This window comes from Calidris pugnax, unplaced genomic scaffold, assembly GCF_001431845.1.
Source record: "Calidris pugnax isolate Ruff unplaced genomic scaffold, ASM143184v1 scaffold232, whole genome shotgun sequence".
In the NCBI taxonomy this organism is placed as follows: domain Eukaryota; kingdom Metazoa; phylum Chordata; class Aves; order Charadriiformes; family Scolopacidae; genus Calidris; species Calidris pugnax.
The window spans coordinates 634553-652978 of NW_015090956.1; the positions used below are offsets into that span (position 1 = coordinate 634553).

The window sequence follows — 18426 nt, forward strand, 5'->3', positions numbered from 1 at the left end:
GTTCAAAAGACGGGTTGATGTAGTGCTGGGAGGTATGGTTTAGTGATGGTGATGCTTCTTGTTTGTTGTGTGGGTGTCTATTTTTGTCAGTTAGGCGTATCGGGTACTCACCTGCTGAAACTGTGCCGGTATTGGTTTTGCATAGGGCACTTTTTTCTGTGGCACCTTCTTTTGGTCCTTTTGCATGACTTCCTCCATCCCCCAATCCAGTCCTGGGATTCTCATTTCAATATCGTTGGATTCATCTTTCCCTTTAGCACCAGGGAGACAAACAGTCAGAGTGACGCGGGTTTACAGAGAAATCCTGTTACTCTCTAGCGATGCGGGTTTACAGAGAAATCCTGTTACTCTCTTTACAGCTTATTCAGCAAAAGAGACCAAGAGGCTTTAAACACTTCCTTCTTTCCATGGGAAAGACACACAATACAGAACTTTGGAGAAAAGCATCCAAGCTACTAAAATATACGAAAGGAATGAAAGAGAAGTCACACGGTATCTGGGTGGCTCAGGGAAGTGCCTGCCCATAGCTACTACCTACCCATTTGCTCTTGCTCCATGGCTATTTTCAACTGTTCGGGTATTCCCATTCCAGGAATAACTGCCAGGCTGTTGGGTTCCAGATCATCTAGAGACAAAACAAGAAGTATTTATATCTGGAACATTTTTCTTTACATTATCATTTTATCTCCTTGGATTCTCACATGCTAAATTTTACCATTAGTATCACTACCTATTTCGCAGCTGGTGGGTCACCCTTTAATTCCATATATGAATAACAGGATAGTAAAAGAACTGCAAATTCAGATTCATAAATACACCCCAAAAGGTCAGAAACTGTGTCCTTTCAGGAAAGTTACATCTAGGGTAGAAGCTCAGCAAAGGAAATAACCCACACCCATTCCCATTTTCGTTATATCAAATCCATATATTTTAAAACTTTAATCCCATTTAAGTGCTACTTTCTAATTAGCATTCCTGAACACAAAAGAGCAAATAAAAAATCTGAAGAAACAGATGTAACCTCAGAAACGAAAAGGTTGCTGAGACATCCCATAGAGCTGGGCAACCCTGAGCAGCCTAAAACTACTGAGATCAATCCTTAAGAAGGGGGTAAAGCTTTAGATTTTAGTCATGTTCAATAATTTGAAAGGTTTTCCTGCTGTAGTACAGGACTGTGGGAAGACTAGAAGTGGCATGAAGTTTTTGGGAAGAAAAGTAAACCAGAGATATTGCCAGCTGGAGAGCCAAACCTCCTTCCTGTGACAGACAGACCAGGTCTTACCTCCCGGAGCTGCGGAAAAAAAAAGAGAAAACTTGTTGGAACGACAATTTCTGATAACATGGAGAGTTAAATCATCCTCGTTTAAAAATACCTTTGTCTAGGATAGTCACCAATGCTATAATACTTAATAATGCTGTAATGCTTCAGCATCTTACCCAGAGGCTGCACTTTAGTGTCAGCTACTGACCTAGGCCTGTTCCTGACCCCAACCCTCTTCCTTCCCTATTGAGGGAAATCTCCGTACCATATTCCACACCATCCTCTGACATCCCAGGCAGCAGATTCAGGTTGTAACGATCTCGCATCTTATCTCCAGGCCGATTTCTAGTCCAAAACTTGCTGTCAAAAGGAAAACACATGATCTCAATAAAGGGTCAAGAGCATTAACTACTTTTTAATCAAAACAGTTCTTTGATTTTTAGCATGCCATCTTGGTTATACAAGGATTCAACTCTTCCTAAATCAAGCTCAGTGCTAGATTTGAACATGAAGTATGAGGTTCAAACCAAAAATAAAAACCCAACAATGCTCATATTGAATTATATAGTTACAATTGAGAAGATGCTTCAAAGTGTAAGGGGTATAAGTACAAGGCATCAACATCAAATCCTGGGCAGCTACATTTCTAGTCCATTCCCCAAAACTTCTCACTCAATTCGAATATATTCTTCATATACAACTAAACTTGTCAATATAGGCATCCACAAATAATGTCTCCATTTATAAAATGCTCCATGCTTACAGCATGCTCAACCTAAAAGCACAAACTATACTCCTCCAAACATGTCAGCAGTGTGAAAAGACAGACGTGACCAGCAGATGATCCACAGCAAAAAATTGCTGTGGAGATAAGACTATTTCTTCATTAAGAAACTACAACAATTATTTTTAAAAATTTTCTTCAGATGTGAAAGCTCACTCAAACCCAAAAGCCTAGTATTTTTTAAGGCTTCCTTAGACGAAGGACAAGAGGTGGGACTCTGCCTTTTAAGGAAAAATGTCAGTGCCTTCCCTTTTAGATAAGTTTGTCTCTGCTTTGCCCGTTGGCTGTGTATCAGAATCATCCCAATCTTTGTTCATCACTGGTGCCGTGAACCTTTCTAGTCTCTAAATGTACATGCATTCCCTTAGATTTTTTTTCTTTAAATATTTGAAAATACCTGGTGTGATCGTTTGAGCCCGAACAGAGAATGTGTCCAAGGGGATGCCACGCCAGACTCCAGATCATTCCCTCATGGGCCATTTCCATTCCACCAACCTCCTTCTCAACCCTTATGCATTAAAAAGAAAATAAAAATTAATAATCACACAGGTGAATATCTGCTATAGATACAACACAAAACTTTTGCTACTCAGTTGTTCCTCTTCCTCTATTCCATATTTTGCTAAACTTAACCCTCTGTTATGTTTCTGCTGGGTGAACTGATCCTTCCCAGTTGCTCTTAGCAGGGAATCCAGTAATGCAAGGATTTTTAACTGTACATTTAGAAACCACAGTTACATCATCTCAGAACAAACAAGTAACTAGGAGTTTCAACCACTTATCACTTTCTCAACAAGATGCAATTTTAAAATACACCTGCACAGGAAACCTTACTCATAAATTAAGCATATTCACAAACTTCCCCAGGTATAGAGAAAAACTATACCATAAACATGCACATTACATACAGACTCAAAGGTGAAAAGTGTATTTGATGTTTACTATAATAGCTTGTACACCTGAACCAATGTCTTTCCAACGTGCTGATGAAAATGCCACATACCCAACATGCCAGAACAACAAAGAGCCATCAGATCCTCCACTGGCAAACAGCCCTTCATGAACAGGATGCCAGGCCACAGCTGAAACACAAAGGACACCACAATCAGAAAGTATAAGGCCAGCATTTCTCATGAACAGAAATCAGGGTCTCAAAAACTTTAATTTTTAATCCAAACTTCTCAATAAAAATCCACATAACGTAACAAATCCTGACCTGTGGCCTCCTTCTTATGACCCCTGAAGACCTGAAGTTCTTCTTTCAGATTACGAATGTCAAAGAGCTTACAGAGATGGTCACGAGAAGCTGTTAGCAGCCAGTTGCCATTCAGATTCAGTTTCACCTCCATCACTGTGTTTTTATGAGCATGTCTGCAAGTAGAGAAAGACAGACTGTTTGCCCACATACTCATTTCTCAGACAGAAATAAAAAAACGTGATAATCCACCAGTCCCAAATATTCGGGTCAATATCAAAGTAGTTCAGGCTACTAAACCAGAACACCATGGCTTTCTGTGCAAAGGCCCTACGCCTTAATCCTGTTCTTTTATACTTCAGAGAAGAGAATGGGTTGAAAGGAGCCCTGAAAAGAAGGACTTGGGGGCCTTGGTTGATGAGGAGCTCAACATGAGTCAACAATGTGTGCTGGCAGTCCAGAAAGCCAACAGTATCCTGGGCTGCATCAGAGTGTGGCCAGCGGGGTGAAGGAGATGATTCTACCCCTCTGCTCTGCTGAGATCCCACCTGGAGCTCTGTGTCCAGCTCTGGAGCCCCCAGCACAAGAAGGACATGGACCTGTTGGAGAGGGTCCAGAGGAGGGCCATGGAGATGATCATAGGGCTGGAGCACTTCTGCTGTGAGGACAGGCTGAGAGAGCTGGGGTCCTTAGAGCCCCTTCCAGTACCTAAAGGGGGCCTACAAGAAAGCTGGGAAGGGACTTTTTAGACAAGGGCATGTAGTGATAGGACGTGGGGTAACGGCTTCAAACTGAAAGAGGGGAGATTTAGATTAGATACCAGGAAGAAATTTTTCACTGTGAGAGTGATGAGACCCTGGCCCAGGTTGCCCAGAGAAGCTGTGGCTGCCCCATCCCTGGAGGGGTTCAAGGCCAGGCTGGATGGGGCTTGGAGCAACCTGGTCTGGTGGGAGGTGTCCCTGCCCAGGGCAGGGGGGTGGAAACAAGATGATCTTTAAGGTCCCTTCCAACCCAGACCATTCTATGATAACTGGCAGAGCTCATTGAGACTGCATTCACACACTGTGCACACTTCTGCTGCAGCATTAAAAATTTTTCATGTCACATGGAACACCCCACTTACGTTTCCATAACTCAATTCCGTTTTCCAAATGAGAACTGTGTGACTACGAGGTCCACAGAGAAGGACAAAGTAAATTTAAATAAGCAGTATTAAAGTCACAATTTTCCAAGTATAGAATCGACTTCATCTAACCTTTAGATTTCTTGACACAGCTAGAGCACTAGCTTTATATTTGAAGCAATTGTGTATGTCTGAAAAGATGTGAGGCAAAAAGCTAAGAAGGGAATTAAAAAAAAAATATTTTAGGAACTTAATTTATATTTAAGCAAATCAAAGTCTATGGGCACAAACTTACAGTGTGGCAAGGCTCTGGCCAGTCTTTGGATCCCAGAACTTGATGGGCTGTTGGCTATCTTTACTTCCCGATACAACTAATCCCTTCGTTGGATGCCAGTCAACACATTTCACATCCGCTCCATGTCCTGTTGAGAAGATAAAAATTGCTCATTTTGAGATTTCACAGACACTGAAAAGAAAAATCGAAGGGTGCACACCTTATAACCGTAACATAAAACTGAATGAAACACATCACAGAGCACAGGTCACAAAACATTAAAATGAAACTAAAGAAAAATGTTTTCTGAGTTATTTATGTTGCATTCCTTTCCACTAATCACTGGGAGCACGTTCTCCTTGGATTATGCCCTCAAGCCAAGCTCACTTCACCAACATGAAAATTCTCTAAGAAGTTTCTGCTCGAACTGGTACTTTTCTTGTGCTTTGGCCCTATGCTATTACCCAATAGTTTAAATGTGACACTGATGAAGCGTTTGTATGGAGAGGGTAATGGAAATAACACTGTGACACTGTGCTTTCCGTGAAATATTGTAGAAACGAAAGGCAAATACATATTTATTCCTATACTATCAGTATGACCCTTTTGCTCTCCTGTCAGAAAATAAGCAAAGAAATTAAATTATGGATCTGAAAACCATGCATACGATGAAAAGCAATCTTATGAGATATAACCTCTTATCAGGTCAGAGGGATTCAGGTTTTTCTAATGCTCAAAAGTTAGGAGAGGAAAAAAAAAAAACCTCGTGATATAACTTCATTTTAAACAGGCTGATTGATCTTGACAGATAATCAGTGCTGCTCAAGTGATCTAGAAATCTGTCAAGAAGAAACCCTTGTTCCTGCTACTCAACTAAATGAGGTTTCAGAGCTGAACTATAGGGATTTAGAGAAGAAATAACAAATGATAATTTCTTTCTCCAATCCCTCTCCGTGCCCACTTCGAGAGTAAGCTAACAGTGATAGTCAACGGCAGAAAATGAGGCATCATGCAGTAACTGAAGATAAAAAAGCAAGATGAGGAAGGAAGGGCTGTCTGCAACATAAAGGCACAGAAGTCACAAAATGGTATGGAAGAATGGTAGCGTGTTCCATGAAAGACAAAGGGTTCCCCATCAAAGTCAGACAGCTCCCACAAGCACTGCTCTGCTACGTGGTGGAACACGTAACTTCAAGCAGCACGAGCTGTCTTAATATAGGCTTCAATTTGACAGAACATTAAAAATTAACAGTAGTTGAAATTTCTTCCTGAGGCCACAGAAGAATCAAATTAGAATAGGCAATATATTTCCGTCTTAAAATAAAAGCAAACTGCTAACACACAGATCACTCTTTCTGTCAAATGAGTGCAACTTCCCTCCTCTCTGGAGGAAAGGACAGACAGGGAAGAGATTCTTCACCCAAGAAGAAATGACTACAGCTTTGGTAAATACACGGGGAACAGCTGTGAGCACTGATGGCCAATATGGATGAAGGAACCCAATGCTGCTCCTCCCCCAGCCACAGCAGGGAGGATTGCCCTTGGAATACACGGGATCTCAGGGATGAGCAGGATCCTCAGGTTACAAAGAAGAGAAATGTGCTCAGAAGTGACCGTTCCGGTGTCTGTCCTATCAACGGAGGGGCACTTTGAGATGTTGTTGTTTCCCTCCTCTCTGGCTCTTCCAATGCAGAGAGAAATGAAAAGACCTGTCAGTCTGTGTTTGCTCTGACTAAATCTCCCTCTCCAACACATGAAGCTGAAGGCTGAGCTTCCCATCCTGGTGTTTACTTGGGAAGAAGGACTGGGCCAGCAGTAAGAGAGAAAGTGCTCTCCCTCCCTAGTGGAGATTTTCAGCTGACGATAGACATCCTGTAGGTATTTGTCCTCCTGCAGCCCCCAGGGAAAGAGAGGGGTTTTTAATTCAAGGGCAACAATAGGCCCTTACAGAGAAATGTTCCATTACAATTAATAACCAGTCGAACTGTATGAAAATGTGTTCAGCTAGAACACTTGAGTACTACCATAAATATGAAAAAAAACCCCAAACCCAGCAAAACCATAAAAAAAATCTCCGACCCACATGGACAGGAATTACATTGGCCTCGCTGCTCTTGGAATAAAGACAATTAGTAAGGGAAGAGTGCTGAGAGACAAAAGGCTGTTCTGTTTGGTGGGTACGATTGCACCCAGAAAACGAGTTCTGCTGGTGAAAGGCCAGCCCTGGATGACAGCTCATCCTCTGCAAGGCCCGACGGAGGCTTTTCTTTCCAGACCTAACCTGAGCTAAACCAGCCCAAATATATACCCTGAGAGAAAAAAGGGTCAGATTGGGCAACCCAGTTCCAGTGCAGAGCCACGCTCCGAAACACAGCAACCCAAGCGTCCACCCTCTAAAAGTCTTCTAAAGGGAGCAATGGTGGTGGAACAGCAATGGACTGGTGGGCTTCTCAGAACCTGGGTTTGATAGTCCTTGCCCAGTAGCCCCAGACCACAACGCTGAAAGGTAATAAAAGATGCCAGCACACTCAGAACTCGTAACCAGAGCAGATAAATCACTAGGTACTTATCAGCAGGCATCTGACCATCATCAGTGCATTATAACTGACCATAGGGATCAGAAGAAACTTACCATATTTAAACCGTTATAAAGATAGGTAAACTGGTATTTCCTGCAGAGAGGAATCTTTCAACCAGTGTGTTCTGGACTACAGCAAGAGTGGGGGAAACTGGGAGCCTCCTCCTTTGTAATCTCATCAAAATGATCTCTCCTGCCCTCGAGATGCAATTCTTGGACAAAGTTCTGTGCTAAATGGGGTCAATGTATATATTTAGCTAAAGGTTCCTAACACAATAAAGCTTTCTTGAGAGATAAATTCTTTCCTACAACAAATATGCTTTAAATAAACTATTTCCAAGGAATGAACTAACTCAGAAGAATTACACAAGATAACAAAGATAACTAAAGAGCATCATCTAAATCAGACCTTTTTTCTTTTTTTTTTTCCTCTCTTTTTAAAATTGGAGCAATTGACACTGTATATTGATTTTCCTTCTTTCTGCAGATAGACATATACACTACCATCTGCAATGAGACTGATGATGCAGAAAACACATTTAAAATAAAACTCCAAGAAAAAGAAGCCTGGTAGATTTTACTTTGTAGTTGGTTTTCAGTTCTTAGTTCTAGGCTACGACCTGGGAATCGGTCTCTCTGGTACAGAACCCCTGTCACCAAGCACCACACTCAGAAAACCTTAATTCATGCAAATCTCTGTAGTTCACATTCCTTATTTGCTGACTCTAAAGAGCTTTTGCTCAACAATCACACATGTGTCTGTGACCAAGGAGAGCCAGGATGGGAATCCCTCTCTGAATAACGCTTGCCCCCTGAGCCCCTGCCTGTAAAAGGCAGAGATATTATATCATTCCCCATCCTATAGAGATGCTCTGTGACCGAGGAGAGCCAGGATGGGAATCCCTCTCCGAATAACTCTTGCCCCCTGAGCCCCTGCCTGTAAAGGCAGAGATATTATATCATTCCCCATCCTATAGAGATGCTTGATGGATACATCAATTGAAATGTGTGAATTATTTAGAAGTCACAGCAACGGGAGGGCCTATAAACAAACTGAAGTGAAAGACTGAAGATAAAGATTTTTGATAAGCTGAACTGGTTTAAAATCACGAGTTATTAATCTGAGCATAAACCAATATGCTAACGCTTGACAGTTTTACTTACTATGACTTTTTCTAACCTTCTAAAAATTGGCACAAAAAATAAAATAAAAACAAGCATATATAGATTATTTAAAAAGTCCAGATACAAAAATATTTCTTTAATAATACTTTCCATATGCAGAATAAATTTTTGAACTTAGCAGCTGTAGTCACAGCCCCGTTAATTAGCTGTTAATGCTTCCAGCCAACTGAAGGGTGGTTCTTTAAAAGACACTGAACAGAAATATTGGCTGGTGAAAGACACAACAAGCTATAAGAAGATTATGTCTAATAGCATTTGATCAAATCCAGCACATCATAAGTCTGGAAAAACACAACAAGCTATAAGAAGATTATGTCAAAATCAAATCCAGCACATCATAAGTCTGGAAAAGCACACAAATTAAGGACTTGATTTTTTTCCCCCCTCTCACCCTAATTTCTGCATATATGACCTAGTGAAATAGTTGATTTAAATTATTGTCTTTTTATTACAGTCTATAACTTATATATACATTTTATAATGCAACTGTGTATAAACTACTGAATTTATATATATATCACATTTATTGCTCTAGCTACATTTTTTTCCCTAATTCAAGGGCAACAATAGGCCCTTACAGAGAAATGTTCCATTACAATTAATAACCAGTCGAACTGTATGAAAATGTGTTCAGCTAGAACACTTGAGTACTACCATAAATATGAAAAAAAACCCCAAACCCAGCAAAACCATAAAAAAAATCTCCGACCCACATGGACAGGAATTACATTGGCCTCGCTGCTCTTGGAATAAAGACAATTAGTAAGGGAAGAGTGCTGAGAGACAAAAGGCTGTTCTGTTTGGTGGGTACGATTGCACCCAGAAAACGAGTTCTGCTGGTGAAAGGCCAGCCCTGGATGACAGCTCATCCTCTGCAAGGCCCGACGGAGGCTTTTCTTTCCAGACCTAACCTGAGCTAAACCAGCCCAAATATATACCCTGAGAGAAAAAAGGGTCAGATTGGGCAACCCAGTTCCAGTGCAGAGCCACGCTCCGAAACACAGCAACCCAAGCGTCCACCCTCTAAAAGTCTTCTAAAGGGAGCAATGGTGATGGAACAGCAATGGACTGGTGGGCTTCTCAGAACCTGGGTTTGATAGTCCTTGCCCAGTAGCCCCAGACCACAACGCTGAAAGGTAATAAAAGATGCCAGCACACTCAGAACTCGTAACCAGAGCAGATAAATCACTAGGTACTTATCAGCAGGCATCTGACCATCATCAGTGCATTATAACTGACCATAGGGATCAGAAGAAACTTACCATATTTAAACCGTTATAAAGATAGGTAAACTGGTATTTCCTGCAGAGAGGAATCTTTCAACCAGTGTGTTCTGGACTACAGCAAGAGTGGGGGAAACTGGGAGCCTCCTCCTTTGTAATCTCATCAAAATGATCTCTCCTGCCCTCGAGATGCAATTCTTGGACAAAGTTCTGTGCTAAATGGGGTCAATGTATATATTTAGCTAAAGGTTCCTAACACAATAAAGCTTTCTTGAGAGATAAATTCTTTCCTACAACAAATATGCTTTAAATAAACTATTTCCAAGGAATGAACTAACTCAGAAGAATTACACAAGATAACAAAGATAACTAAAGAGCATCATCTAAATCAGACCTTTTTTCTTTTTTTTTTTCCTCTCTTTTTAAAATTGGAGCAATTGACACTGTATATTGATTTTCCTTCTTTCTGCAGATAGACATATACACTACCATCTGCAATGAGACTGATGATGCAGAAAACACATTTAAAATAAAACTCCAAGAAAAAGAAGCCTGGTAGATTTTACTTTGTAGTTGGTTTTCAGTTCTTAGTTCTAGGCTACGACCTGGGAATCGGTCTCTCTGGTACAGAACCCCTGTCACCAAGCACCACACTCAGAAAACCTTAATTCATGCAAATCTCTGTAGTTCACATTCCTTATTTGCTGACTCTAAAGAGCTTTTGCTCAACAATCACACATGTGTCTCTGTGACCGAGGAGAGCCAGGATGGGAATCCCTCTCCGAATAACTCTTGCCCCCTGAGCCCCTGCCTGTAAAGGCAGAGATATTATATCATTCCCCATCCTATAGAGATGCTTGATGGATACATCAATTGAAATGTGTGAATTATTTAGAAGTCACAGCAACGGGAGGGCCTATAAACAAACTGAAGTGAAAGACTGAAGATAAAGATTTTTGATAAGCTGAACTGGTTTAAAATCACGAGTTATTAATCTGAGCATAAAACAATATGCTAACGCTTGACAGTTTTACTTACTATGACTTTTTCTAACCTTCTAAAAATTGGCACAAAAAATAAAATAAAAACAAGCATATATAGATTATTTAAAAAGTCCAGATACAAAAATATTTCTTTAATAATACTTTCCATATGCAGAATAAATTTTTGAACTTAGCAGCTGTAGTCACAGCCCCGTTAATTAGCTGTTAATGCTTCCAGCCAACTGAAGGGTGGTTCTTTAAAAGACACTGAACAGAAATATTGGCTGGTGAAAGACACAACAAGCTATAAGAAGATTATGTCAAAATCAAATCCAGCACATCATAAGTCTGGAAAAGCACACAAATTAAGGACTTGATTTTTTTCCCCCCTCTCACCCTAATTTCTGCATATATGACCTAGTGAAATAGTTGATTTAAATTATTGTCTTTTTATTACAGTCTATAACTTATATATACATTTTATAATGCAACTGTGTATAAACTACTGAATTTATATATATATCACATTTATTGCTCTAGCTACATTTTTTTCCCCTCTCACCCTAATTTCTGCATATACGACCTAGTGAAAAAGTTGATTTAAATCACTGTCTTTTTATTACAGTCTATAACTTATATACTCTCACCCTAATTTCTGCATATATGACCTAGTGAAATAGTTGATTTAAATTATTGTCTTTTTATTACAGTCTATAACTTATATATACATTTTATAATGCAACTGTGTATAAACTACTGAATTTATATATATATCACATTTATTGCTCTAGCTACATTTTTTTCCCCTATCATATCCTTTCCCCTAGGAATGAGGCCCATTCTGAAGGCATACAAAATAGAAAGAGGATTTTACAGACAATACTGTAAGATTTCCAGATGTGTCTCAGCAATTATTTGGATGTATATACACATACTGAGATGCCAATCTTAAGGCATCTTCTTGTACTTTTTTTAACTCCTACGTTCCGAAGAAAAAGGCTATTTATAACTATATATATTTTAAAGAATGAACATAATCATTTAACTGCAACAATACTGCTTCGCATTTAGAGAGAATTCTATTTGCTTGTTTTTTTTTAATTTATTTTAAGACACAGGGTTCTCTTATGCTCATTTAGAGAGAATTATATTTGCTTGGGTTTTTTTATTTATTTTAAGACACAGGGTTCTCTTATGCTGTTTGAAATGGGGAGTAATTAGAGCTGTGTTTCCTCCACTTGAATTGGTCAGACTTGAAGTCTTTTCATCCCCACACAGTAACATTCACCTGCCTGTAATCTGTACCCCCAAAATAACAGAACACCTCTCCAAAGAGCAAGCCTTTTCTAGGGGACTATTTCCAAGGAATCTGCAAAGAGACATCAGGTCTTACTGCCGTTCAAGCTAAGGTTCTCCATACCCTAAAAGAATTTAAAAAGAAGACCTGCAAGTCAAAGATAACTGAAAACAACCATGTTAGCAGAAAGATGTTTTAGGTTTTCTACATAGTTCCCTTAGATTTCATTAGTTCCTTCCAGCCTGCTAAGCAAATTGGATTATTCTGCCCATTCCATTTTTATGGAAGACTTTAACAACGTTATCAGACAGTTACCCATTCCCCAAGCAATTCCCTGCTTCTATGAAAAGCTCACTTAGGAATTGAATACCTCGTATCTACAAGAACCTAGTACTGTTTTGATAACGCTGAGTAGGTTAGCAATAAGGGTAAGAATAAATTTTAATTCCAGTAATTTAGTGTTCTTTGCCCTATCCCATCATGTGAACTCTAACCCTCTTGAAAACTTTCCTATGGGGTCTTTCACTTTCTATTCTCCACCCCAAGAAGGAACACCACAGAAACCTTCCATTGACAGATACACAGTACCCCTTTGTATTTTAGCATAACGTGGGAGGTTGGTGAATAAGAAATTAAGGGGAAAAAACCCCTTTTAGTCTTCAATGGATTAAGAATAACGCCTCTCACCATACTTCCAGACCTCTGTCCCATAAACTCAGGTTTTATTTTCCTATATTTGCTCACTGTCTCTTTCTAGCTCTCTGCTAGTTTATTAAACGTGGTATCTAGGGAGTCTGCTAGAGTTTTAACCCACTTAGAGGGAAGGTCTCCTAGATCATCAGTATTCCTCTAAACCAGCAGCAGAATGGGACATAATTAAGCCTTGTTTACAAATCCCATTTTGTTGTGTTTTTTTTTTAACAGTTCTATAATTATACTAAGTTTTCTTCACAGACAAAACCTACTGTAACAGGATAGTTTGTTTTAATTACCTGTGAAATTAGAAGGTTTAAAAAGCTAATCAGTAAACACTAATGAAACAGGTGTGTGTAACCAGGTGATTCTTTCCCAAGATAACCCAGAATGGGTAAGCAGCCCCCAAAATGTGCTTCCATAACTGAGTTTAGAATTTGCATGTGATAGTCCCAACACCACTGAAGGAATATTTGGAATTCTACAAAAGCCTCAAACACTAGCAAAAAAACAGTTTGAAGTTAATGCTACTTGTGTAGTCCCAACATCACTCAGTGAATAGTTGGAATTCTACAAAAGCCTCAAACACTAGCAAAAAAACAGTTTGAAGTTAATGCTACTTGTGTGCTTGCACAGCTCTTTGCACTGCAAAGAATCATGAAAAATCCTAGTTATATTACATGTAATTACCAGTAATGGCATATAGTGATTGGAATTCTTTACATCTGTCGAAATTCAATGACAATGTCTTCTGTAAGGGCTTACAGCAAGGGGAAGAAATCCAGCTGGGCACCAGCCTATGTGGGACTGGGTCAGGCAGGGTTCAGTTTTAACTAATGGGACTTACTCACATGTTAAGCTTAAATCGAATGGTTAAATTCTTCAGTGAAATGAAGGCAGAATGCTGAGCAACTCCCAAAGCTGAAAAGCGTTGCTTTGAACAGAAGCAAAAAATTATACAACTGAAAATGTCTACTGTTTTAGATTTGTGGTCTCACATTTTGCTGCTTGTTGTTTTAGCATTATGTTCACGCTAGAGTTTACAAACACTACAGAGATACTTTTCCTTTTCAACATATTTGCTTTTTCCTAACTCCTGAAATTATTTTTGAGCGTTATCACTACCTATACCCAATCAGGTTATTTCCTGTAGATGTATTAAAACATATAGAGGCAAAACAATTTTGACAGCAGGTTGTGCAACAGCCCAGTAATGGGACCAGCATCTCTAAGAGGCAAAGAGCTGTTTAACATTCTCTTAGAAATGAGAACGATATGAAAGTCAATTAAGTATGCATGTTTCACAATTTCTAATCATACGACATAGTTAAGTCATGATCTAGAATGATCACAGATAATTATCAATACAAAGTTATTTTAGTATATAAAAATATTCCAATATTTTAATTAATTTTCCTTAGTCAGTGTCCAGATTTTCTACCTTACCACCATTTTTATGCACGTAACCAAAAAAACCCAACTATGAATAGCATGAAGTGCATCTCTGCCACAGAGAGTTCACCTGTGTGATGATGCTTTAAAATGCAGCATAATGCTTAGTGCAATACAGAGAGTCATCATTTCTAATTAAAAAGTCATTATTAATCTTAAACAGAAAGCCATCAGGAAGCTCAGAGCTCGCTCAAGAGAAACGACAGGAAAAATAGAGCAGAAACTGCAAAAGGGGAAAATACACCACATCAAAACTGTCCATCACCTTCTTATTCAATATATATATGCTAGTGCTTAGCAGTAATGGCAGCTGAATTCAAATACAAAAGCAGGTTTTCCTCAGAGTTAAATTATTTCTGAAAAGCAGCTGGAATCTACTTTGCCCAGTTATCTATTAAAATTCTCATGGAGTATTACTTGTAATTCCTTTGCAGGCATTCATCAGAGAATTAAGGGGGCTTTTTTAAATTGCAAAAGGTAGAACATCTTTTTTTTTTTTTTTTAATTTTCTATTGCTTGTTTTCTGGCACCTGCCTTTCAAGTGGCTGGTACGAGTCATGAATCTGCAAAAGCCTGAGCTGCCTCTAATGAGTGTTTAGTGTCTTAAGCCATCAGATGAGACCGATCTCCTGTCCAATGCAGCCTGGCAACTACTACCCAACGCCCTATAGAAAGGGGGAGAGAACAGCTGTGGGTCCAGGAATAGAACAACCTTCTTCAAGGGAAGAAATAGTGCGAATCAAAAGATGAGAACCTCAATGATTTCGTTAATCAGCAGTCTGCAGTTCCCACGGATCTGTGGCTTTGTATCTGGGTATAGAATCAAATTCCTGGGCAGCATGGTGGGGTTCTTTTGTAAAAATAAAAAAGGCCCCAAAAATATCCCGAAAAGTGTGAGCTTTCAGATTAAAGTGTTCCCAGTCAAGTCCTCCAAACGTGATCTAAACCAGTCTTTTAAAGCCTGTACCATCACCTTTTTTTGAAAAAATAATGAATCTAATTGAAATGTCAAATAATTTGAAGCCTCACAACGACAAGTTATCTCAAAAATAATATTTAAGTACAGATCAGTCAGAACAGACACATTTTATGAATCAAGAACAAAGTGGGCACATGTTAAGAACTGGTGCCTGAAGCTTCTAGTAAGCAATGTAGTTTTAAGATCCTGTAGTAGATTCACTGAGGGTTTTTTTAAGCACATACTTAAGAAACTAATTTTATTCACTAATCATTGAAAACATTGACAGCTGTGTTCACTCACTGCCATTAAGGTGTCAGAATCCTCAGCCTTTCCACCTGCAGGCTTCTGTCAAGCCTTTTCCTGTTACACCCATGTGAAACATGCCCCAAAGCCAAGCCAGGTGAATTGTTATTTTAACTGAATACTACAATAAGGAATGGAAAGAAGGAATGTCAAAACCCACAGTATTGATTTAGGTATATTTTTAAATAAACTCAAAGCAAATAAAGAAACTTTAGGGCAGCCTATAATTCAGCATGGCCATTTAGTGAAAGGAGGGAAAATGAAGGAAAACAGGAGACACACTGCAGAACTTAGCACCAACTTGCTTCAAGCGCTGTGCTCTGATGGCGATTTCAGTCAAGGCTGTAAGCAGTAGTGTCAGAATACTTAGTTCCCAACCCAGGGAAGAGAAACAAATACTTCCAGAAAAGCTAAGAGTAACCATCATTAATAATTTTCAATATTTATTCCCTTTAACACCCTGTTAGATGTTCATTACAAGTTTTGCTAGTAATTATGAACTGTTGCAAGAGAAAAGCATAGTCCAAATACCCAGCTTAGAGGTTAATTCAAGTTTCAAACCACGGGAAGCAGAAATCACTCTCAGCATTGTGCTAAAACCTAAGAAAAAATGTTGTGGATCCCAGCAAAAGAAGTTACAAGAAGTCTTTTACTTCTATGTAACCAGATGTTCCCTTACTCCCAAGTCAACCCAGAATCTTTTAATAAATAATCTTTTAATAAAAACACCCAACCAAGATCTTTCAGTCAACTTGGTCTTCATTGAAACAATAGGTGTCAATGTGCTTTTATGGCTAAGACTAAAGGGCAGGATCCTAATTTTTTTACATCCCATTGAGAGGAGAGGTACTACCAACTCTTTTCTCTATCAGACAAGTAAACTACTTCTGGAGACAGCCCTGTTCACGTGGCCAGTCACAGAACAACATTTGTTCAGCCAGATTCTCGCGTTAAGGGACAGCAAGTTTACAGGAAAACTAATTTTCCTTCTTTCCAACCAAAAAACCCATGTAGCTAATTTTGATAGCCACTTTACCAATACAGAACATCCCGTAAGGATGAACCCATTACCATTTTAAGCAAGGAAATAATAAGTTTAGGTATACAGAAGTTAGGAAAACTATTTTCTTTAGTTCTAGGGCAAATACTGCATGAGCACCTGCTCTTGGTGGTAACAGAACAGCAGTTGGGTGAGGAAACCCACAGTATTTCTCTTCTAGGAAGCTGGACTTCAGAAATCTTCTGTAAAATAAAATTACTGATAAATTGGGTCAGTGACTGCAGGAGAGGTAGTGAAGTCCTCTCTCGGCTTGCATAGATCAATCCCCATATGCAGTCTCATTCAAATAGTAACAGAAGCAGAGACCCAAAAAAAGATGACTTTCATGAGAGAAAACGGCATCATTTCTGGTTTAGAAAAGGCTAGGTAAGAGCTGAAGGAACCACTGAGGAAACCGAAAATGCAAAAATGTATTTGTTGGCAAAACGATGCAAGGTAACAGTTCTGCCAAATTCACATTTCAATTTTTTTAATACTTCTGTTAAAACAGCAACCTTGTATTTGGGAGCAAAGCGCATTTTTAACCTTAAAAAGTTAACAAAAATAAAAAAAAAGGAAGCTTTAAGAGGTATAATCCCATGTCAACAGTTTATTTTCAGAGCAAGTGAAAATACAGTTATGGCTTTGGTACACAGAATACACCTTCATTAGACTAGTCTCTATTTTTGGAATACACATTCCCTTGTGAATTATCTGCTGCTGGAAGATGCGGTTTTACAAGCGTTGATGTGTCACGAACATGCTCAACTGCGACACAAGCGCTACGTTGGAGAGGGAGGTACAGCAGGCTGAGAAGAACCTGGCTTTAAGAACAATGGCTTCTTCATCTATCAGAGCCTGGGCATATTAATTGTCTGCACTCCCATCAGCAGGACCCTAACCTCCTCAAGACGGCACAGCAACGAGGCTGGTTGTGCCTTTTGTATCAGCACGTCCTTCACAGAAAAGGAAACACTAGGGGTTTGAAGTTCTTTCACATGATGTCTACGGTAAGATGAACTAGGCATGTTTTTTTATTTGCCTACAGCAAAATAAGCAGCAAAGCCCTTTATTCCTGCTATCACATACAAATGAATAAACTTTTCCAAAATTTATAGTTTTTAAATGAAAGCCTGATTTATCTATCGTACAGTTTTATGAAAAGTCTTTTCTGCTACTGAGTGAATGAAGAGAAGGGGTTTTTTTTTTGTGAGGGACAGATTTTCTAGTTGATTAGGGCAGTTTACCACCTTTTCACTACCAGATAATTACTCAGACTGATTGGAACTAGAATTATCACGCGACATCTGGTCAGTAGAACTTGTTACCTAAGTCAGGAGGGTTACCAGCTCCTACCATGCAGACGTCCAATCCACAATAACCAGCATCAAAAAGCCACGGACTGTAATAAACTGGAAAATTAATTCACTTTTCACTCCTAAGCTCTCATCCCCCTTTCTGTGCAAGGATGGCAAAAAGGAGACATGTCAAGACAAATATTCTGATACTCTCTGTGTCTAGTAAATGCAACATTAATTTCTAAGATTTTTAATATGGCACTTCAAATTAAAAGTCAATTTAAATTCTAATTAAAATTCCCCAAATTGTTAATTTTCAAATGTCACTACTAAACTATGTTTGTTAGATACTTGTGATAATTGCTGCTCAAACAAATCCTTCCAAGTATTTTTCAGGAAAACCTGTCTCGTGCCTATTCCTTAATTGCATTTTGAGATCTTGCAAAAAAGTTAAAAAAAACTTATTCAAATGCCAACATTCTATGGGAACAGAAGTTATTAATTTGGTCAATGAAATGTTTTGCAATGGGTTAAAATTAACTACTGCTATTTCTAGTAATTAATTTCTGTGGAATAAAACACCACTATTTAGAACCATTGAATTCCAGTGAAGTGCTATGGTTTGCTACATGGTGTGGTGACAATACCTGCAGAAACTAAAGGAACTTCGACCACTGAGCAGAAGATAGAGAAGGCTTCATCACCAGGATTTCCATGGCCAGATTTACTATTACCAGACATCCTCATGGTGAAATTGCAGACTGAAACGTACATTAA

General features: G+C 39.0%; 1 protein-coding gene across 3 annotated transcripts in view; it reads right to left on the reverse strand.

Annotated features, from left to right (window-relative positions):
- WDR33 (WD repeat domain 33) overlaps positions 1 to 18426 on the reverse strand; it is a 57321-nt gene that overhangs the window by 16567 nt on the left and 22328 nt on the right. For all 3 annotated transcript variants that reach the window (XM_014952121.1, XM_014952122.1, XM_014952123.1), the window contains exons 7-14: positions 4659 to 4785; positions 3262 to 3416; positions 3049 to 3127; positions 2443 to 2553; positions 1527 to 1621; positions 1283 to 1291; positions 539 to 625; positions 112 to 251 (exon numbers count right to left, since the gene is read on the reverse strand). In XM_014952121.1, coding sequence (XP_014807607.1) covers positions 112 to 251; positions 539 to 625; positions 1283 to 1291; positions 1527 to 1621; positions 2443 to 2553; positions 3049 to 3127; positions 3262 to 3416; positions 4659 to 4785 — 803 coding nt within the window. The remainder of the gene's footprint in view (positions 1 to 111; positions 252 to 538; positions 626 to 1282; positions 1292 to 1526; positions 1622 to 2442; positions 2554 to 3048; positions 3128 to 3261; positions 3417 to 4658; positions 4786 to 18426) is intronic.